The following is a 24134-nucleotide window of genomic DNA, read 5'->3' on the forward strand; positions in this document are numbered from 1 at the left end:
AGAAAGTATCTGTCTCATTTATGACCTTTGCCTTGCACGCACGTTTATGATGAGAAAAAAAATGCCCACCCACAAGCTCAAACAAACATTTGGCAACAAAGAAGACACTGTGCCACGAGGTTCCTGCTCGAAGACAAAATTTTCAACATTGAGATGCCAAAATTCCACATGATTTATCTCCTGAACCACAGACCCAAGCTGAACAACAACTTGTGTAAATGAACGACAAAATGTAACAGTTCATTTGATGCTGCTACTTGTACACTTGTCGTCCACCACACACACCCAATCAAAAGAAACATGGGCAGATAAAATCTGAGCTTCCAAGTATGATAAGCGCAGAAAAGTGCTCTGGCTCAGTGCAGAAACAATCTGTTCGAATTATAATTAAGACTGAATGCTGCGGGTAGACAGCCCCAGTATAATAGCGAACAGTTGTTTAGCAGAAAGGTACAACACCACACACTGTTAGAGGATGTCCACCGGAATCGTTTTATTCAGAACTCATAATTATTTGTCATTTACAAAAATGCAGAAAGAACCCCTACAGACACTGCGGAGGAGGAACGCCTATGTCAAAATGTACATTTGAATTGTGTCTAAATAATATCAGTCCTAAACATACAGTATCAGTTCCAATCTTCTCCAATTGAAATCCTCCGCAATGTCAAAACTTTCAGATGGTCTGCATAGAAACTCAATCAGTTCTCCATGTACAGTTCTTGGGCCATCTCATCTAACAGAAACTATGTTTGAACACTTGCTGCTACTTGTCTAATTGTTTGTTGTAATTTTTGCCAAAAATAGAAATTGGACCTACTGCATCCATTTAATTCCCAACTGTACAAAGATATCTGACCAGATAAATGGAGTTTGACGCAAGCAAAGTGAGCTTGATTGAAACCGTCTTTGTTAAGATCCGAAATAACTATCATATATCGAAAGCCGATCAAATGCATCAAAGTTGGCTTTGAAATCAACCAATTGGCTCTGAAACTGAGCACAACCAGCATTTGGCAACTGGCACTCTCCATCTCTATTGTGCATCGGGCACAGCGATCCACAAACTCGGATGAGAGGATTGTCAGAAACATTATCTTCCATCACAGAAACAGGTTCAGAGAGGTCTGCTTTCTCACTGTGGGACACTGAACCATTTATATCTTTTGTAACAACTGAGCAGACAGATCGCTGAGGAATTTCGGTTGGGTTCCTTTCAATGCCTACATTACAGTCTCCATCTGCTGTAAAGTAGACATTGAACCCCAAAGATTGTACTGCACGCTTTATATTAACAGTTTCTTTGCTTGCTCTTTTCACCGCATCCCTGGCAGAGGTGCTGACAAGTTTCTCATTTCTCAGTTCTGTAACTAAGGACTCCACGGTTGCACTTGCTTCGTTAAGTCTTGTTTCTGCTGCTTCTTTGGCCTGTGTAAAAGTTGTTTTTAGACAGTTGATGAAGGAGTTATGGATACACCAAGTTCTAGCTTGCATTGACAAAATTAAGATGCAACAGTCGACCGACAATGACAAGCAACACTACAAAGAAGCTAGAAAGCTATACTTGTCAATTATGTCGGTTGGATGAATCTTATACTAGACTGTATGGCAAAGTTATTTTTTTCATAGTAGCCAATCTTCTCATGAAACTCTACAAGCCAAATTTGGTCAACCATTATAATTTGTCTGTCAACACTAAAATGCCATATTTAGGTTTCCATACACTTTGCAGTTTCAAGCTGGAAACCACCTTTTTTTCTTTTGGAGAGGCCGGAGGAGAAAGGAGTCAGCAGAGGAAAAAAGAGAGTTTACCCTTTGCAGCTCAGAGAATTTTCTCGTCAGCTTCCTGCATTCTGCCTCAATTTCCCCACCTTGTGCCTCTGAGGGGCAAGCCCAACGAAGGTGAAACTGAGGCCAAACAGTTGGAGCTAAAGCTGCTGCTGGTGGAAGTAGAGGACCGTTATGTTTCAGTGGGTCATAGAATAGGTTGTAATGCGCATGAGAGCTTCCTTCGGATGTCCTTAGTCCAGCTAAATATATCCACAGGCATCCACAAGCATCAGATATACCAGCTTGCTCTCTTTCCTTCTCGCTGAAATTTATAAAAGTTAGAAGAACTGAACTGAAACTAGGAAATGATATTTAGAAAATCCTAGCTTCCTGAGATGGAGTTCAAACAACCTAAAGCCAAAACCACTGAGGTGGCGAAGTTTCTTAATGTGCTTAATAGCTGTAAATCCTGATTATAAAAGTATAAATAACCGACCCCCAACCCCACCCAAAAAAAAATAATGAATGAAGAAAGAAAAGAAGAGACACAAAAAAGGATTATTTTTTTCATGTTTGATTAATAGGGTAAAACTATTTTTCCCGAGTATATGTACCCCATCTTGTCATTCTTGCACAATAATATAGGATAATTTCTTTTTAAATAAGTCATGCACACATGATAAATTACTACACCCTTTTGTGCTGTACGGGAAACCTAACTTCCAATATGATGTAATCAAACATGACCAGGGGGATATAAAAGTCAATTACAAATATAACGCCTCAATCTCAAGATAGTAGGGTTGGTCATATAAATCCTCTGTATCCATATAGCTCAATTAGACCTGTTCTAATCCAATATTTTAAAAATTAAGTTCTCTAGCACTAGAAATTCTCTACCTAGTTCTCTACATTTTTTATTGCCATACAAATCTCTTAACCAGAACAAAAGACTCCAAGCAAATAATGGACCTAAAGTAAATGTACATGATTAAACCTTAATCCTAAACTAATTGGCATAACCTATATGGACCTTTTTCTTTCATTGTATCTTATCTTTTGCTATATCTGCATGGATTTCAAGAGATAGAATGTCTTTTGGGACAACTTTCTTCCAAGCTATTTTTTATCTACCTTGATGCCTTCTTATACCTTCAATCACCGTGGTTTCACACCCAGGGACTGTACACCTGAAGATTCAGATGGGACGTGATAGAACCATCTCAAGCTACCTCCATTTTAAACTCTCTGTGTGCAACTTGCCCCTTTGTCAAATGTGATTACTTCTAATTTTATCTTATACCTTTAATATTCACATTTCTCCTTGCGTTGGGAGGAAAGCTAACAAAATGGTTGGTTTTCAGGGTTCCAGGTCGCAAATAGGAGACGGGAAGGCCAGGAAATCTGTCATATGTATGCAGATGATACTTTAGTTTTCTGTGATATTAAAGTGGAACAACTTAAGCATCTTAAGACTTATTTTGACAGTTTTTGAAGCAGTATCTGGTCCATGTCAATTGGTAAAAGAACTCTCTTCCCAGTTAATAAAGTGTCTGATATGCATATCCTGACAGCAATACTTGGGTGCTCCGAAGGCACCCTACCCTGCCTACTAAATACCTGGGGGTATGCCATTGGGAGCAAAGAGATCTTTAGAGATATCAAATGAGTTATTAGAAGTCAAGACATCGGTCATATATATGCAGATGATACTTTAGTTTTCTGTAATATACATGATGTCTTTACTTCCAATTTCTGTTAAGGCAGAAAGAGAACAGATCTTTGAGGAGAAATTTTATCTGGCAAGGGAACAAGGAGAAGAAGAGCTACAATCTGGTGAAGCAGAAGAATCTCAGAGCAAGTAAGAGTCCGGGGGTTTGGGGATTAAAAACTACCAGAACATCAACCTGCTAATGAAGTGGCTATGGGAGTCTAACAGGGAGGAACAAGCCTTATGGAGGGAAGTGATCAAGGTGAAATATGGTCTGGAAGGGCATTAGGTATCAAAAGCAGTGACTTCAGCTTATCCATAAGCTGTGTGGAGAAGCAAAGGGAATATTTGTCCAACTTTTGCTGCTTATGTAGACATCAAACCGGGGAATGGAAGACGTTATTCTGGAATGACAATTGGCTTGGCCATGGGCCTCTCGGAGAGACTTTTCCTATATATATATAATCAGGTAATGAATTCTGCAGCCACGGTGGAAGAATGTTGGAGTCAACATGGATGGACTTTCAACTTGAGAAGTCACTAAAGGACCAGGAGATTACAAGGCTTTCTGAATTTTTAAACCATTTATAATAGTTCAGATAGACCAATTTAGAGAGGGATAAGTTGATCCGGAAAGACAGAGCAAAGGAAATTGTACATTGAAATCAACACATTCAAGTTTAAACCAGAGGGGCAGCAGGTGTATAAGTGGAAAACAGTATGGAAATTCAAGATTCCTTGCAAAGTAGCACGTTTTGTGTGGCTAGTGGTTAGAGATGCATGTTTGACATAGGAAAACCTTAAAAGGAGAGGGATATAACTCTGTTCTAAGTAAGCGTTTGACTATAGATTCCAAAATATAAAATCACTTTTTTTGGAGTTTATAGAGTTGAAGTTGAAGATGGAGTTCTGTTGGTTATACTTTTTGCAAAGAATATTTGGAAATGTTCATGCTTGAATGTACTTAAATACAACTAAGTGAACGGGAAAACAACTTATAACTGTTTTCCAAATTTGAAATACAACTTCAAGTTGAATTTAGAATTTTCACGACCAAACACTGATTTTAAAATAAAGTGAAATTATTCCCCAAAAAAGTGAATAATTTGTATGGCTATACAGTTCCTGAATGTCATTAATGTGGAAAGGAATCAGAAAGCAACATTCAACTTTTTGTGAGTGTGTGAAGTAATTGAGATGTTATGAAATTTGTTCATTGATATCAAAAATGGGTCCTGCCTAAGACATCTGGAGACTTATTAGCCTGTTGAAATTTCAATTGCGTCTTTGTAAATCAAGATAGATGGTTGAAAACGCATACCTAGGTGCATATGGTAGACTATTTGGAAGGAAAGGAACTCAAGATGTTTTTAAGGAATTAACACCTCATTTAGAGACTCGAGAGGAATTGCCTACTTCTTGTTTTATTTTGGGTTCAAAAGGGATTTTGTAAATGACTGAGAATCTTTGTTATGCATTATAGAGTCTCTGTACGAAGAACAAAGATTCACTCTTGGGGGTTTTCCGCTTTTTCTGAGTTATAAAGATGGCTCTTCTTAGCACAACTTTTGTGGTAAGTATCTATATATCTGTATAACACTGGTACCTTTCTGGTAATTCCCACCTAGTGAGATTACACTGGGTATGTTGTTGTTGGTACCTTTCTGGTAAAAAAATATCACATTTCTGCTTACTCATCTTGTGGATATAATATTGGACCTTAGAGGCTCAACATTCACATCCATGTAACATTGCCGGTTAGATGCTCAACGTTCACTTCCATGTAACATTGTCGGTAGTACAATTGTTCTACCATGTGTTAAATTGGCATGTTGGGGTGAACTGTGGCGGGTCAAAATGAGCTGAATTAACAAAAGGGCAGGTCATTAACCCGCTCAAAAATTACTGGGCTGAAATGGGTTGGGCAAGATGGGGTAAACTCACAGCCCAATCTGCCCGACTCTTACCAAGTTTCAATTTGTTTAATTACCTAATAAAACATTTTTTTTCCTCATGGATATAACATATTCACTTTAAAAATAAACTTTTTAAAAATATTTTGACAAGGCTTTCATGGATCAATTTGGACTACATATTTAGCCCAATCAGCCCGACTTTTAGATGAGTTGAATTACGCGGGTCAAAATGGACTGAGTAGCAATTAGGCGGGTCACTAACCCACCCAAACTCACATGAGTTAGGCAGGTCATGTTGTCATGAAATAATTGTCACCCCTACTACTGAACCATTTCACTTCATTATCCTTCCGGAGGCGAAATGTATACCTGTGGCGTACATTAGAGCGATTAAAGACATGTATGATGGAGCTAAGACCAGGGTAAGGACGGTAGGAGGGGACTCGGAGCACTTTCCTGTTACGATGGAGTTGCACCAGGGATCGGCTCTTAGCCCGTTTCTATTCGCCCTGGTGATGGATCAATTGACAAGACAAATACAAAGTGAGGTGCCTTGGTGTATGTTGTTCGCGGATGACATAGTCCTGATTGACGAGACTCGCAACGGAGTTAACGACAAGCTGGAGGGATGGAGACAGACGTTGGAGTATAAAGGATTTAAATTGAGCAGGACCAAGACAGAATACTTGGAGTGCAGGTTCAATGGCCTGCCGCGTGAGGTTGACGGGGAAGTGAGGCTTGGTACCCAGGCCATTCAAAAGAAAAGAAGCTTCAAGTATCTTGGGTCTATTATACAGGAAGATGGGGATATCGACGATGATGTTTCACACCGTATTGGTGCAGGGTGGATGAAATGGAGGCTCGCCTCCGGAGTGCTGTGTGACAAGAAAGTGCCACCAAAATTCAAAGGCATGTTCTGCAAAGTGGTGGTTAGACCGACTCTATTGTACGGGGCGGAGTGTTGGTCAATCAAGAAACTTCAAGTTCAGAAGATGAAAGTCGCGGAAATGCGAATGCTGCGGTGGATGTGTGGGCACACTAGGATGGATAGAATTAGGAATGAAGATATCCGAGACAAGGTGAGAGTGGCATCGGTGGAGGACAAGATGCGGAAAGCGAGACTGAGATGGTTTGGGCATGTGAAGAGGAGACACAGATGCTCCAGTGCGGAGGTTGGCTATGGACGGTTTCAGGAGGGGCAAAGGGAGGCCGAAGAAGTATTGGGAAGAGGTGATTAGACATGATATGGCACATTTGCAGCTCACCGAGGACATGACCTTAGATAGAAGGCTGTGGAGGACTCAGACTAAGATAGTGGGCTAGGTGGCTTATCTTTTCTCCATAGTAGTCGTAGTTTTGCTCATTTGTTTATTAACATTTGATTTCTGCATTTGATTACTGCTTATATTTGTTGGTCCGGTTTACTTTGGGTATCCTATTTATTTATAGTAGTTAATGCTCCTTTCTTTCCGGTCTTTCCTACCCGTACTTGCTCGCTCTCATTATTCATATTTTTATATTGTTTTCGATATGCTTGGCTCTACTAACCTATGTCTTGTTTTCTTTGTTTCTCCTCTCTTGTTCTTCTCTCTTAAGCCGAGGGTCTTTCGGAAACAGCCGCCCTACCTTTCAAGGTGGGGGTTAGGTCTGCATACACTCTACCCTCCCCAGACCCCACATGGTGGGACTATACTGGGCTTCTTGTTGTTGTTGTTGTATCCTTCCGGATGCCCCTCTCCACTTGGCACACACAGAGGTTATTCTAGAAATCATCTTCATTCAAGTGACTTGTCCACTTGAACACAAGACACAAAAGAGAGCATAAATTGTTGAGAGAAAAATGGCATATCAAAACACTAGCCATGTAGAAACAGAAGGAGGCTCATGATAATCCAATAAGGAGCATGCACATCCAAGTAACCTAATGTTATAGTTTGACAGGTATGAGGACGACTCAGAACTATAACACCTCTTCTTCAGGTTGTTAACTCTAATTCTATTCCCTTCTATCAGACCTGGATCTCATTCATAGCAATACATCAAACAAGCACCTTAACTTCTAACAGAGTGCAAGTTCTTCTGTTTTTCCAACAAAAAGCAAGTGTACAGAAATGAAAGTGCAAAAAAAAATACTGCCAAAATGAGATTACCTGTTGCACAAAAAGTTTCCAAAACGACAAGAAAGCATGCAATCCAGAAGATCTACCAGGAAAGCCTGCATTGTTGGAATTGAAAGATGGGAAGCTTTATTTTCTCCTGGGGATGTGATTTATCAGTTTACTGGAACATAATCATTTTATTCATATTTGGTTTCTCATGTCCTTTAGCAACACATACCGAAGAGAACTCAAAGGCAAAGGGATACATCCTTAACAACTGCGAAACACAATCAACCCACTGCATAGGCCATCCAAGTATATCAAGTTAGAGCTAAAATATCAGAGAAACCAATTAAGGGTTCATAGAAGGAGAAGAAAAAGAAGAAGCAGCAGCAGCACGGGGCGGGAGGGATATTTTGTCAAATGCAAAAAATTAACCCAAACAAAGGATAGAACTGCGCACCATGCAGACTTATCACCCAAAAGACTTACCTGCAAAAAAATGGGGGAACTTTGGTTCTGCGAATGTGATGTATTTTGAGCTTGGGGTGAGGCTGACCCCGATCCTTGCCGCATGGGTGATAAAGGTAAACTCCCAGTCGAAGCCTGACGAGATAATTCAAATGGCATGTTGCCACTTCCAGATATACTGGGCATTCCCAGACGATCTGAAAATGGATGACCAAATGCAAGCCAATCTTTCTCTACAAGTGCCTAAATAATAACAGATCATTCGAGCAACTTAGAAAAGCTGTCCATATATAACCAAGGGGTAGGAATGCCTCACTAAAAAGCTAAATCTTTCTATCACCCAGGACAGAAGCGCGACTGAGTACATTATCAGGAGTAAAATGAAAAGCTGAAGCATTAACAGACCTTAGTGGTTTCATGTGGATGGAGTATTTTACGCTCCAAGAAGCAAAAAAAAAAAAACAAGGCTACAAATGTAAATACCACGTAACATGTGCAGATTAGATTCAAACAAGTTGTCTCAGTACCTGAAACCCTCTAATTGTGCGATAGTATGGGTCAAGTAGCAAGCTGGCAAGTGAGACCAATTGTGTTGTTCTATCCCATCCATCACTGCAAAATAAAATTCCAGCATTCAAAAAATAAAAAAGCGAGCTACTCTCTTCAAATGCTCTCAGATGAAGATTTAGATGCACAATCAATTAAAAATAAATAAAGGAAAGATCAGAATAGTAGGATAAACAAATATGAGGTAGCAAAGTTTCTTGGTTATTTGCAAACAAAAACCACAGATGAATGTGCATTTGCCCATTCGAGTAAAAAGGGAACTACACAAATATTTTAAACAAAACATACTAAAAGCTACTGCCAAATTAATTGCATACTGCAATTTATGTTGAACCACTTGCCAGTTGAAGAAGTTGTGGACAAACTTCGTTTGCAGGTTTAACCGATTACTAGTTTTGCTTGTCATCACTCCTCGTGTTTTGACAAAATAAATTTATTAGAATTGACCTGTTAAGATGCTATAGGTAATTTCCAATACGTTGAGAGAAGCATTAAGAGAATTAGTACTGCTAAAAAGGTTTTAAAAAACTATGGAACATCAACTTAAATTTTTTAGTATAGCATCAGGTATATCAGCCAGCCAAGTTATGCAAACATGATTAACTAAACATCTAAACCAAGGAAAAGAAGTAATTCCGCACTTCTTCATTCAACTTACAAAAATTATATTGATCAGAAAAATGCTTTCTGAAGCATTAACCAAAAGATATCCCTTTAGAAAAACCCTAAAGTACTAAATATCTAACAGAAAGGGTCAAGACAACAATTCACAATTAACTGAACTTCAATATATGCTTATCGATTATATTTTTACGGTTACTATAATTTGTTGTGTTCATAATTAAGTTGTTGATGATGTGTTGCCTCTGGACTGTCTATGAAAGAATTTTGCTAAAAATAAGCAAACATAGCATGGTAAAGGTATGAAGCATAATATTATCACGACAATCACAGAAAAAGTAGAATAATCTCATAAGTTCTGCTATAAAATAACAAACTTAACCCTTGATTAACCTATGAACAAGAGATCAGTGGCTCCCCGTTTCTATGGCTCTTATGAGTCATCAATGTCATTGCAGGAGAGCTAGTACATTTACAATATTAATTAAGCAAAAGAGTACATTAGAAAGGGCAAGTTAGTCATATCACAATTTTTATGAATTAATAATATATAAGATAAAAGAATTTTTACAAAGAAACTAAAACAAGTAAGCATAATCTTGTAAACCACAAGGGACGTCAGTGTGATGAAGCAAAATTTGAGGGGAGGTCTCTGCTAAATAGGACTAAACAGCTCTTAGATAACATAAGGCCTAAAGTAAACGTAGTACCGTGACTAAAACATAGTCCCAACTAATAAGAATATACTGATAAATATCCAAAGAGGAATCAGCAGAAACATGAATAGAAGGGACTCAAGCATTTAACAAAGTTCTCCATTTAGACATTTATAGCCTTGTTTATAAGCATAATAATGGGTCCAGAAGACAAGAAACCTGCAATGAACAAGCACTGAAGCTGATTCTAGTGCAACACGAGCAGCAATCCAAGCAGAACCAGCCAGGACAGTTTGGACATGTATTAACCACCCAGTGTCCCCCAGAGTAGAAACTGAAGCAGACATACTGCTGAGATTGCCTCCACCCCAACTCCATCCACCATGCCTCTGTAAAAGCAGATAAACAATTGATAGCATTAGCTTATCATCACTGTCCCGCCTTTGCTCAATCTCCTTCTGGCACCAAGCCCCCCACCCCACCCCACCCCAAAAAAAGGAGAGAAATTAACGGTGGCGAAAGGACAGAAGCTCCCCGTCAATTTTCTTAGTTCCTTACCTATGAGGTAGCTTCTGGCTGGGCCACTAAATACTGATGTCATAGATCATTATAAGAGAAGAAAACGGGAAAATAATACCAGATAAATTAGCGGCATACCAGAAAAGACGACATTCCGTCTGATGAAGTAGTCCCATAAGTATCTACATAGTCTCTAAGCCGACCAAAACTCTCCCTCATTGCATGTATATTATCAATGCCAAAGAAAACAATCTGAAAGAGCATGTAAATCAAGCAACATAAGTCCCAAGGAAAAAAGGGGAAAAATCTACTCCTCCGTCACATTTTATATTTAGATTTTTGACTCTATATGGAGTTGAAGAAACAAAGAAAGCTTTTTGACACACAGCTAAATTACCCTAAGATCATATGGTCTTAAGCATGCCATGTCATGACATTTATATGGCTATAAGAGCATGTCATTAAGGGTAAATTGAGAAGCTTAAAGTTAAGGAGTTACCAAATATATGTCATTCTTTTTGGAGACAAACTAAAAAAGGAAGTGTGTCCATATATAATGGAACGGATGGAGTAGTATGATGGAAAAAGCAGCATAACCAGACAGCTCAATACTTAAACAGACCTCGGACTGAAAATAGTTTGCAGATGACTCTGATCCACCTCCCATTGCCCCATTAGCTAAAGCATTTTTCCTCGGCCTTGCATCAGCAATATATAGCTTCCTAAGAAGACAAATCAAGATCATACACAAGTAATGAGAGATAGCCAGGTATGCTCTAGAACTCCACATGCAGCTATCTGAAAGGAATGATTCATCAAAATGGTACTATCTAAAAAAAAATTCAGTAAGAAGAAGAGAAACAAGAATAGAAGTATTTTTATGACCTGACCAAGGAAAGAAGTGAAAGAAATTCTACAACTAATCACACACCAAGAAATTTACTTGTAAGTCTTAAGAACAAAAATTTAATCAAGAAGACATCTAGAAATTAAGTGATATAAAAAGGAAAGAAGTAAAAGGAAAACCTTCGTTTCTCTCCAGCAATTTGAGTACAGAGTGCAGCAACTAGATTCTCATCAGCATTGCTGCAGAAAAGAACATATAAATTTCTTTTTCAAATTAGCTAGAGGAAACACAGACCACTATAAATCTTTAACAGCCCACTTAATTTTTCACGAGAACAAACCTAACACAAAAATTCATAAAAGAAAAAATATATATATAATTTTGAATAACCTTCTCATATTCATCATGAGTCCAACTAGAGGTTGAGAAGATCGTGCAAGAACAGCCCCAGTTCCTAACAGATGCAAAACATAAGCAATGGCCTAACAAGATCAAGGCAAATGAGTGCAAAGAACTAAATTTAGGCACACCTCTATGACACCATGTTATGGATGGAAGCCTAGACCGTGCGCGGAATGTACAAGCCTGCAGCACTTTGTCATCACTAAAGTAAGCAGAACGAAAAGTCATTAGGTAAATACTAAAAAAATAATCACTTAACCCAAGAAATATGGCAGAACAAAAAGCATAACCTCACCTTATGGACTTTGGTAAGAGTAAAGCAAATGGATAGGTAGGGGACATTGTGTAATTAGAGTTGACACTGCTAATACGCCACCACTCATTTGAGAGTGTGAATGCCCCATCTTCAATAGCACAGATAGAAGCTTGATAAAACCCCATTCCAAGAAGTCGGCAATACTCATTCAACAGCCTTACTTTGGGATTTGTGTTCCTAAACCTGGACGGGCCACCAGCAAATGCATAGAGATCCCATAACCTTGCAGGCCTTGTACACCGTAATAATGCATCATAGACAGCACGCCTCTGGGAAACCATAAGAAGAGCTTGTAAGCAAAACGTGTGCAGTTGTTTTGGCATAAGTTAGGAGAAGCTTGTGAAGTAAAGAGTATGCATGACATTGTTAATGAATACAAGCTATTACAGATATATGCTAAACATAGAAGTATTCAGATTACTGTCCAGTTTCAACTACCATAATAGTCTTACGATGCATCAAGGCATTGAAATAGCATATATGGAGGTGTTAACAACTACTAAAGCCAACACAAATGAGATGTGGTCCTCACGAAATACCCCTTTATCCTGCATAAATTTCATCATTTTGAAGCAGATCTATGTGCAGCAATCACTGAAGAAGTTAAAATAGTAACTCAAGATTGCTATGAAACATGTGAAATGAGAGAAAAGAAAGAGAGAACTCGTTGTTATGAAACAAGAGAAACAAGGGAAAAGAGAGAACTCGTAATGAATGTATACTTTTTTGGTAAAAATAATTCATTGATATACAGCAAGTAGTAAATGCTACAAAATATTACTCTTAATGAATGTTGGTTACGAACATACAATAGGATTTTATAGATAGAAGTTTTTTAAAACAAGGAAATTATTGGGAATGTTTCCTAAATAAAACGGTTCAATAATTATCAAAATTATAATACAGCCATTAGGAATATGCTATACAATTAACCTAGAGCATCTTAGCATCCTATACAACTCTGATAAACACCCTCGGGCTAGAGCATATATATCAATGCTCCAAGCTAACCAAAGATGTACTTGATTCTTGGACTACAGAAATAATTTGTCAAATAGACTTCAAATATAGGAACAATGAGCATCAAAATATGGAGAAAAAAAATCTGACTCCTGGAAAGCACATTCATTCTAGTTTGTTTGACGTCATTTTTAAGACGGCAAAAATGCCTAAAGAATGGAAGTGGAGTACAATGGTTCCATTGTCTAAGAATAAGGGTGATATCCAAAACTGCAACAAATGCAGGGATATCAAGTGGCTAAGCCACACTATGAAAGTTTGGGAGAGAGTGGTAGAGATTACGGTGAGGAAGGGTGTCCATTTACGAGAACCAATTCGGATTCATGTCGAGATGATCGACTAAAGAAGCCATCCAACTTGTGAGGGGACTGGTGGAGAAATATCAAGAAAGAAAGAGACTTACATATGATGATCATTGACCTTGAAAAGACCTACGACAGTTTCGAGGGAAGTCTTCTGGAGATGCCTGGAGGTTAGAGGTGTACCGGTGACTTACATTAGGGCGATAAAGGACATGTATGATGGAGCCAAAAATCTGGTTAGAACGGTGAACGAAGACTCGTAGCACTTTCCATTTGAAATTGGGTTGCACCAGGGATCAGTTAGCCCGTTCATGGTTGCCTCGATAATGGAGGAATTGACGCGGTATATTTAAGACAAGGTGCTTTAGAGTATGTTATTTGCGGATGACATAGTACTAATTGAAAGACACGTAGCATAGTTAATGCGAGGCTGAAGGTGTGGAGACAAACTCTGGAGTCTAAAGGATTTGGGTTGAGCGAGACCAAAACAGAGTATTCAGAGTGCAAATTAAGTGATGCAATGCATGAGGCAGGCGTGGAAGTGAAGCTTGATACACATGCTATCCTTAAGAAAGAAAATTTCAAGTATCTTGGGTCTGTAATCCAGCGAAGTAGGAACACCAACGATGATATCATACATCGTATTAGTGCGACGTGGATGAAGTAGAGGCTTGCCTCCAAAGTTTTATGTGATAAAAAGGTACCACCAAAACTTAAAAATAAGTTCTATAAAGTGGTGGTTAGACTGACCTACTGTACAGGATGAAGTGTTGGCCAGTCAAGAACTCTCACGTTCAGAAAATGCATGTTGCTTTAATGAGGATGCTGAGATGGATGTATGGGCATACTAGGAAAGATAAAATTAGGAATGAGGTTATTCGGAGTAAGGTAGGAGCGGCCTCCGTGGTGGACAAGATAAGAAAAGCGAGATTGAGATGGTTTGGAGCTGTGAAAAGGAGTTGCACAGACGCCCCACTGAGGAAGTGTGAAAGGTTGGACAGAGTAGGCATGAAAAGTGATAGAGGTAGGCCGAAAAAGTATTTGGAAGAGATGATTAAAAAGGACATGATGCAACTTCATATTACCGAGGACATGACCTTAGATATGAGGGTGTGAAAGTCGCATATTAGGATAAAATGTAAGAGTAGGTAGTAGAATGTTGTCTTGATTTGAGGGTTTAGGCTTGTTGGGGTCTGTCGTTGTACTAGTTGTACTCTTGTAGTTCCTGCTTTGGATATCTATTATAATTTGTTTCGGTTACTACACTATTTTGTTGTTCTTGTTCTTTTCTTGTAGGCTTTGCACTGCTTCTCTTATATGTTATATTTTCTTCACTGTTTTCTTCTTCTTTATACCTGAATTTGTTGCACTTGAACCGCGGGTCTTTTGGAAGCAGCCTTACTACCTCCATGAGGTAGTGGTAAGGCTTGCATACTCTTACCCTTCCATACCCCAACAATAACATACCTAGTGAAATCCCACTACGTGGGGTCTGGAGAGGATACAGTGTAAGCATACCTTACCACTACCTCGTGGAGGTAAAGAGACTATTTGTGAAAGAACTTCAGCTCAAGTGCATCAAACCCAAGTAAAGGAAGAAGAAAACAGTGAAGAAGCTAGTCGTTAATAAGAAAAGCAATGTAAAGTCTACCAGAAAGAAATAATGATAGCAGCAAAATAGTGTGATAATCGAAATACAATAAATAACACATGGCAAGAACTACAAGGGTACGACTAGTACTACGATAGGCACTAACAAGCCTAAACCTACACACGACAAGACAACACTCCACCCCTACTTACCTTTTACCCTAATACGCGGCCTCCACTCCTTCCTATCTAGAGTTATGTTCTCGTAAATATAAAGCAGTGCTCTGCCCTATCTAATTACCTCTCCCCAATTTTTTCGGCGTACCTCAACCCCTCTACATACCCCCTAGAATCAACCTCTCGCACCTCCTCACATCAACATACCTCCTGCACATGCCTATGACATCTCAATCTCACTTCCCTTATCTTGTCCGCCACAGAGGTCACTCTCACCTTCTCCTGCGGATAACCTCATTCCTAATCTTGTTGCTTCTAGTATGTCTACACATCCATCTCAACATCCTCATCTCCGCAACATGCATCTTTTGAACATGTGAGTTCTTGACTAGTCAGCAACCCTACTTGCGGGATTTCACTGGATATGTTGTTGTTGTTATTGACTAGATTTTGTATGTTAGTATAACTTAATAACAAGATGACCTGGTAATGTGGATTAGTAACCAAATAAATTGACTAACTTGACATATTGGCTAGCATGGAATACTTGCTACATTAATGTAAACTATAGACTTGACATGTCAGCTAATGTGGATGCTGACTTGACCGGTCACTTGACATAGACCAATGGCATAGCAATGATTACTGGCTGCTACTGACTTGATTGGTCGGGTCAGCTTACATGGACATCTCATAAGACAAGTTAGTTAAAATGAATTGTTAACTTGACATGTCAGGTGATGTGGATGTGATGGCTAAAGTAATAAAGTGAAACTGTATTGTTTATGTAACAGAGAGGACATGACAGGGGACAGGGATGATGTGCTGACATGGCTGATAGAAACTCGACACGTCGGGTACGTTCACGTACCTGCGGCTGGAACTAAAGACCTGAAGCCGCATAAGCACAGGATCTCTGACAAGATTTCACCATTGTGTGTATCAACACAAAATTCTTCCATGTCAAAATTGGGTGGAATGGAGAAAACACCAAAGACATAAGACCTTTATTTTTTCTGGAATGGAGATTACTAAGGAAAGAATCAAGGAAAAGTGAACGAATGCAACTTCAATGTGACAGGATAAAAACTACTGTAAAAGGATAAAGCATAAACAAGGAGCAACAAAATGTGGTGAGGATTTATTTATTTTCACAACTAACTGACAGGACACTAAATAAGTACCTCAAAATTTTATAAATCCCAGGTACTGTTGAAAGGACAATAAAGTAGAGGAAAGAACTCGTATTTAATTGGTTACAAATAATATAAAAGACGATTCATTGTATAGGAGACCATCACGACGTATTTTTTCCTACATGAGGAAAGTTACCGGGAATTAGTGAAGTTTCTATTTATTGTCTTTCTAATTAAGTACAAGTTTAACAGCCACTACCAAATAAACTAGAGATGTACAACGAATCTAGATATTTCTAACTGTTGCAATCTCTAATTCATTATATTTTCAAAATCTAAACTCACTTTTCCAACCTGAATTGCTCAGGGCATTGTACTTTGTGAAACACACATCTCTTATCAGTAATAGTCCAAAAAATTTATTCAGAAGGACAAAAACTCAAACTACCCAGTCAAGAAGAGAAACTGGAAGCTCTCATGCTATTATTGAAGAACTCAGTCTGCAAGTTTGAGAAACATAAAGCAGCTGGAATTTCATGGACCCCCTCCTCCCCCACAACCATAAAGAGAAGATAACAAAGCAAATATATTAATGAATGAACAAATCATCTTAATGAAGCCTAAAGCATCTACAGAAGAAAAAAGAGATAAAATCAGCACATGGGTTCTCATAAGTTCACCTGCTTGGTTCGAGCACGAAAACCAAAGACGATGATTCTCATATCTTTGCCTGAAAAAACACATGAATTTAACTAACCATTTTCAGAATATATTATAATAACATATTCTCCAAGGATGAAGACAGTGCCTTCATGTAATGACATACCGATGATCTGAAGCAATCGCTGTGATCCAGTTTTTTCAGGTTGACGTGGACCTGATGGAGGCTTCAAAGCCTGGTTAGCAGGAAAAGAAAGAATTATAGCCAGACTTGACCAGCACAGGAAAGGGTTACATAGTACTGATTCTAGAATGGACCGTGAAAGACCAAGGTTCAAATGTATGTAGAAGGGAAAAAAGCTAGGTGATTTCTTCCCATTTAGCTAAACTTTAGTAAAAACAATTATGTGGTGGATTAATCGAAGTGCGCAAAACTTGACAGGACACCACCTTTATCCCAAATAAAAAAAGAGTGATACAATATAACTGTTGAATATCTGGATTATAAGAAGAAACAAAAGCAAACCTACAATTTTCTGGAACTTTTCAATGGTTGCCAGCGGTATTGTGCCAATTGCAATGATATCTCTAGACCCTTCACTCTAGATAATACAAAGAAACAACATTCAATTCAGTAAAGAATAGCAGAAAGCAGAAGAAGATGAGAAGAAAATTGTGAAACTGCAAAAACATCTCATGTAATTCATGTAAGTAACCAAGCATGCGTGCCTAAAGTACTCAAGGCAGTTTAGAAAGCAAATTTTAAGAGTAAGACCAAAATCTTTCAATGGTCTCAGCCGGAAATCTGAAACTACCACCAAAACCACAGAATGTCGAAATACTATCTGAACATTCAACAAATCACAATCACAATAATCAGAACACCATCAAGCCATTACACTACATTCAATCAAGTACACGCTAATCCTACACATCTGTGTGCAACAAAATGCAACTGACAAGAGGTCAAGGACTGCTTGCTTTTACTTCTAAGAACATTATCAGTTAACGGAACCAACATATAAATTAGAACATATCCCCCCTTCCCCCTCCCCAAAAACAGACACACACCCCAACCGGCCAACACCCCAAACGGGAAAATAGTCTCACTGGGCAAGAGGGCAGAAACATCTCCATTAGGATACATCTTTAAACCTCTATTTGTAGTCTTATCTCAAGAAAATAGTCTCATTGGCAAGAGGGCAGAAACATCTCCATTAGGATACATCTTTAAACCTCTGTTTGTAGTCTTATCTCAAGACATTATTTCAGAAATTACCAATAAAACGAAATTCTCCTTGCCTAGGTTTCCAGGAAAATTGGAGACAAATATTTTCTGATACAAACAAGCAGGCCAAGAGAAAAAAAAAGGCAGGCCATCTTATGGGCTCAGCTATTTGAACTTCACGGCAAGTTCATGGAAATTAGCCTTGATACTGTTACGGGTAGTTCGGTACGGGGACTAAATAATCCTGGGATTATAATCCCCAGACTAATTTATCCCATCTGGTAGATGAAAAAAAAAAATCCCAAGTCGGAGTTTGGTAGATGGTATAAATTGTCCTGGGATACATTTATATCGTCTACCAAACGCAGTATAATTTTATCCAGTTTTAATCCTGGGATATCCCACCTTATCCCGCGTACCAAATGACCCCTAAGGAATTGCTTATCTATCCTTAGGTTAGCAAGAGGTCCAAGCCACTTTTCATGAACTTTCTCTTTTCTTAAAGGGGCTAGGTGAACTGATGACTAGTATGCTGTTCTTATTCATCTTCTGCTTTCAACTTCCTCTTCTTTGCTAGTATGTTCTCAAGTTTTCATCATCTTCACATTGCTACAATTGGATTAGCTTCTGATTCAACAATTCTTCTTTGTCTTCTGCTCTCTCTGTCTCAAACTCCTTTTTTCCTTTTTCTAGAAGTTTCTTCATTATCTTAGTTACTTCTTTGTTTGTAGGTGCTAATTTTTTTTTCTGACTGATAATGACATGTGTGCTGATTTGGGACTATTATATGCAGATATTAGGTCATATCCTTGCGTGTATAGAAGGGCTAAGATAAACTGAAAGCTAGTTCTGCTTGACCTGGGAGAAAGCTTCGGAAATCGATAAACTTCTTTAGCATCTTTTTTTAATTTCCTTTTTTTCCCTGGAGATAAGATCTATGACCAATCGTGTAAGTACTGCAAACGAGCAATTCTGAACATGAAAACATAAGATAGACAAATAATGGAAAATTGGTGTGTCTGGACAAAGAGGAATCGCAGATACTTTAATGGGTTATCAACTCCTCGTCATACTCTTAAAGTTAGATGTCTTTTATGGTTCCATAGTCTATGTCGCTGGGACTCTTAAAAAAAGTCGACGAGTGCATGCCAGATACTCCAAAAGTAGGCATTTTGGAGTATACGACACGGGTGCGGCAACAATTTTGGAGAGTTCGAGCAATGTAGTATATAGTTAGCAGATTTAGTAGACCCTCTAGATTGCCCTATTAACTTTTTGGATTTTGTCATCTCTTTTGCTAGCTTAGCACTTTTTGTACCAAGCTGACTTCTACTTACTTTTTTCGTACTTATTGCCTCTTCTTGATGCATATTATATAAAATCTTTTACTTCATCCAAAAAAAAAGTAACTACATCGCTTAAATTGTCCCACTGTAGAGAAAAAGAAGATGAAGACATTTTCTAAAATCAAGGCGCATGCATCCAAAAAAAAAGATAGATAAGACATAAGCAATTACAAATTTTAACAATCTAAATACCTCATCAGTATGGCTATCAAATTGACATAAGGCCTTCAGAAATCAGTGCTTTCATAAATCATTACAATACTTTACAACAATAAAATATCCCGTGTAATCCCACAAGCGAGGTCTCGGGAGGGTGGTGTATACACAACCTTACCCCTACCTTGTGAAGGTAGAGATGATGTTTCCGACATTATAATATTATATAGAATGAATTTGCACGATTTGAGAACAATTTCACTGGCATCGATTTACAAAAGGTAACTTCCATAACTAGAATGCATGCAAATATAAGATTTTGGCCATATACACCATCGGATATAAAATATGAAAACTGCATGCATTACTTACCAAGAAAAGGAGGCGGAAATTAGTTACATATAAGGTTCCAGCATCATCAGTGTTTACAAGAACTACCCCATAACCCTGGAAAAAATCAGTTAAACTTGAGACTTGTGCCAACTCAAAATTTTGGCAACTGAAGAGAACAGAAACTGATGAAAGCCTCTATGACATCAAGTTGAGGCTTTAGTACCAAGGCATTTTATCAATAGCATATTAGTAGTTTAAAGGGAAGCCCAGTGCACTTAAGCTCCCGCTATGCGCAGGGTCCGGGGAGCTTAAGTGCACCGGGCTGCCCTTTAAACTACTAATATGTTATTGATAAAATGCCTTGGTACTATAGCCTCAACTTGATGTCATAGAGGCTTATGAGGAGATAAATAACCAAACAATCATTCAATGAAATCAACATATAAACTAATTTTTAAAAAAAATTTAACACCCTCACAAGCCAGCATCATGTCTTCCCAATAAATCAGGAAAAATATTAAATAGCAGTGTATGTGTGGTGAATCATATTTTGTATCTTATGCATTAGATAATAAATGCTTCTTTTTTTTAGAAGGTAACAAGTTGTATTCTATTCCAAAAAAATCAAATCTGCCACAACATGTTACAGGTATACTAATTACAAATACAGGAGAGTATCAGGAAGATCTTCAACCCTAAAAGCAAAAATTACAAGGTGCCTAAAGCATTCATTATTGATTCTAGATCTTCCATATACTCCTGTTTACACCAAAACGGAAACAAAACAATTCATCTTCACCTTCTGGATGTTGTTGCTCTTGTTCTGAAAGCATCTGAGATTCCTTTCTTTCCACACAGACCACCAGACACAAGTGGGAATGATCTTCCATCTTTCTTTATGGCCAGACATATTAGCAAAACTACTCCATATCTTCGGGGTATATTTCTTGGCATCACCCAACATAGGCCCTTCAGATTGGTGAAGATACTCCACAAAATATTAGCGATCCTACCGTGAAGGAAAAGGTTGTTCACTGTTTCAGCCTCTTCTCCACACAGGAAACACCTAAGACTCAATTGGATACCCCTTTTCATGAGATTTTCCTGAGTCAAAACAGCCGGCTTAGCTAGTAGCCAAGTGAAGCATGATACTTTAAGAGGTATTTTAACTTTCCAGATAAGTCTCCATGGCCAACCAGCTACCTGATATGAGAAAGGGTTGAACTTCTTGTAAGCTTCCTTGACACTGAAAAATCCTTGGCTACTGTGATGCCAAATCAATCCATCTTGAGAGGTAGAAGTTCCTTTGAATTGGTCTAGAATTCTAAAGAACTCTACTAGTCTTTGGATCTCCCAATCATTTAAGGGCCTTCTAAAACTCAAATTTCATCCTTGATTTGACCATACTTCAACCACAGTGTGCCTTTGTTGTTGGTTCAAAATGAAGATGTCTGGAAAAAGAGCTTTTAAGAAGCCTTGTTCTAACCAACTGTCCTCCTAGAAAGAGACCTTCATGCCATTTCCTATTCTAATGCTGCAATTTTCTTTTCATTTTGGCCAAAGGTTTCTGATGGCCCTCCAGAGGCTAGTTCCATAAGTGTTAGTGACCATTTTGGTAGTCTAATGAGCCTCCATTTCAGGCACTAGAAGCCAATCTCCATAGCCATTTCATCATAAGACTTTGGTTTTAGGTCTTCAGATTCCTTACCGCAAGACCTCCTTTTTGTTTGCTTCCAATCAATGCATCCCACTTAACCAAGTGAATTTTTTTAGTTTCACTGGTTCCTTCTGATTGCATCAAGTCTATCCACAACCCCATCTGGAATAGGAAAAATGGACATCATATAGGTAGGCATGGAGTCCAAGACACTATTAATGAGTGTAAGTCTTCCCCCTATAGTTAGATATTGACCTTTCCAGTTCACCAGTCTTCTTTCACACTTTTCAACCACCTCATTCCAAATTCCTATAGACTTGCTTTTTACTCCTAGTGGCATACCCAAATATACTGTCAATAGCTCACCAGTTCTACCCCAAGTGTCCTAGCCAGTGAGGTTAGATTGTTGACCTCATTGACAGGGTTTAGGAAGCTCTTTTCCCAATTTATATGTAGCCCTGGGATGGCTTCAAATAGCACAAATATTACTCTGAGTATCATCAGTTGGTTTCTATTGGCATCACAAAAGAGCAGAGTGTCATTAGCATACTGTAAATGTGTGATCTCCATGTCAAATCCCACTTTGTTTGAAACTCTGAACCCTCTTAGCCATTGGTTCTCTTGGGCAATTTTCAACATTTCATTGACTCCCTCCATAGCAATAATGAATAAGAAGGGAGAGAAGGGGTCTTACAGACTTCCTTCATGGTCCCTCGGGCTTCCCTTGTCATATCAAAAAAGAGATGCCCATCTTCTAGAGAAAAGCTAAAGCTAAGCCACTATTCTCAATCGCTACTTTATCCTATCCAAAAATCGCAGGGGCACATTCACAATTCATAAGGTGGTTAGTTAATCATAGTAAACCCTTTTAAGTACCTCAAAACTTAGGTGAACTGTCAACTTTTAACCAAGATCACACACCTAGCCAACCATACAAACATCTTTGTTAATCTCCAAATTGCTCCATCTTTGGTTGTATAACATACTCTCATTGTGTACAGGCCGACCACCTTTTCTATAATTGATGAAATCCCTATATTCGCAACTAAGGGCCAGATTTTATTTTTCAATAATAAGTAACATAGAGAGAGATTTTTTTGTTAAAACTGGTAACATGTATTCTTCAACATAGAGAGATATGGAACCCCCACCCCCAAATAAAACAACATATCATCTACATATGATACTTTATTTTCTGTAAGTAGTTAAGAAATGAGAAAGCTTCAAATGCAACAGAGTTCAGGCCAAATTTATAACCCTTAAAGGCAAAAGAGAGTAGCTTGGCCCACAAGCATTCTTTAAGTTAGCTCGCATCATCTCATTTATGATACCACGATAAACGTTTTTTCTTACATCTCGGAATTATTTAAATCGTGATCAGAAAATGCTCACAGGATATGTAGAAAGTGTGAAAAAGCATACCTGAATTTAGTACCTAATAATCAAATTACAATTAAACTAACTAATTTCCGCATCCAATATATAATATTGTGAATATTAATCCAATTCCTCAAAGTTGAGATTTAAAGAACCACCACTTTGGGTATCATTCTTTCAAGCCACATTTCTTTGAAGTGCACACGCCCTCCTCATCGCTTTAAATGGTTTTAATAACACTACAAATTATCCTCTAATTATTTCCTTGCAGATTTCTTTCCAAAAAAATCTGCATTCCGCACTATGATTACACAGCAATTATCACCAGTGTCCTAATTTCATTGTATGGAAACACAATTATTGAAAATGCACTACACATACATACACCAAAAACACACACAGTATAGCATTACCTCTACTATAACATGCTCTGATTCCAACAAAAACTGTTTAACTCCAAGAGGAATCGACCTCGAAACAGGCTGCTAGTGTTAATCACCACAAAAAAGGGGAAAAAATCAAATTCCGCATTCAATTAAAAAAATTAAGCACAATTCAACACACATTAACGGAATCTGTAAATTGAATTGAATAGAACCCTAAGAGAAGTAAAATTAATTACATCGATTTTGGTCCATTCAAGGGCATCCCAGCTACCGGCTCCTTCCATTTTATCGGACTCAGAGAGTCGAGAGTCCGGCTCACGGAGTGACGATGATCGCGCCGACCGACTCCGATACATGGCGGTGGCGGCGACTCGAGTACGATGGTGGTTGTGGTTTTTTTTTTTTTTACAGCATTCAAAGAAGAAAATGGAAGAAAAAAACAGAGTGAACCAAAAGAAATGAGAGAATTTCAGCTTTTTTATATTTTATATTTTGGGTAATATTTCTGGAAAAGAAATCTGTGAAATCAGTGGGCTCCATCTGACGTGGAATTTAAGTTCTTCTGTTGTTTTTTGTTTATTTTATTTTGATGAATGTAAAGTTTGACTGGATTATAATTTATAATCTCTTCTTTCTTTTTTAGTCGTATTTTATTTTTCAAGAGTTAATTTGACTAATTTTTAAAGTAAAATTAGATTATATTAATTTAATATTTTAAATAAAAAATTTAGATATTTACAAAACTATACAAGAAGTATTATAATTTTAAATTTTTTCATATTAATATGACAAAAATATATTTTTTTTAAAATATTAATCATAATTTATATAGTTTGACTCTCAAAAAAAAACTATGATAATTAAAAAAGAA

At 38.0% G+C, this 24134-nt stretch overlaps 1 protein-coding gene across 3 annotated transcripts; it reads right to left on the reverse strand.

The window, feature by feature from the left end:
* Positions 1-468: 468 nt before the first annotated feature.
* On the reverse strand, positions 469-23717 carry LOC129899639 (phosphatidylinositol-3-phosphatase myotubularin-1). 3 transcript variants are annotated; one of them, XM_055974661.1, is made up of 19 exons: positions 23500-23717; positions 23291-23359; positions 19883-19957; positions 17311-17382; positions 16947-17016; positions 16801-16850; positions 11875-12164; positions 11708-11781; positions 11568-11631; positions 11357-11416; positions 10953-11052; positions 10469-10582; positions 10031-10200; positions 8495-8579; positions 7989-8210; positions 7735-7794; positions 7548-7612; positions 1813-2092; positions 469-1428 (listed from the first exon to the last, which is right to left on the reverse strand). In XM_055974661.1, the coding sequence occupies exons 1-19, from the start codon at positions 23617-23619 to the stop codon at positions 913-915; spliced, it is 2556 nt and encodes an 851-aa protein (XP_055830636.1). In that variant the 5' UTR covers positions 23620-23717; the 3' UTR covers positions 469-912. The 3 variants fall into 3 exon arrangements, with proteins under 3 accessions (XP_055830636.1, XP_055830630.1, XP_055830645.1); XM_055974655.1 differs by having other exon boundaries at positions 23291-23362; XM_055974670.1 differs by lacking the exon at positions 23291-23359.
* Between the last annotated feature and the right edge of the window lie 417 nt (positions 23718-24134).

Source organism: Solanum dulcamara, chromosome 1, assembly GCF_947179165.1.
Source record: "Solanum dulcamara chromosome 1, daSolDulc1.2, whole genome shotgun sequence".
Classification (NCBI taxonomy): Eukaryota; Viridiplantae; Streptophyta; class Magnoliopsida; order Solanales; family Solanaceae; genus Solanum; species Solanum dulcamara.

Bases quoted from the DNA above. Each gene is read 5' to 3' on its own strand.
- LOC129899639 (XM_055974655.1), bottom strand. From the start codon at position 23,619: ATGTATCGGAGTCGGTCGGCGCGATCATCGTCACTCCGTGAGCCGGAC. The intron at 11,782-11,874 runs GTGAGGTTATGC...TGCTTACTTTAG, and splicing joins CTCTTACCAAAGTCCATAAG to TGATGACAAAGTGCTGCAGG. The intron at 7,613-7,734 runs GTATGTGTTGCT...CCAACAATGCAG, and splicing joins TTGCCTTTGAGTTCTCTTCG to GCTTTCCTGGTAGATCTTCT.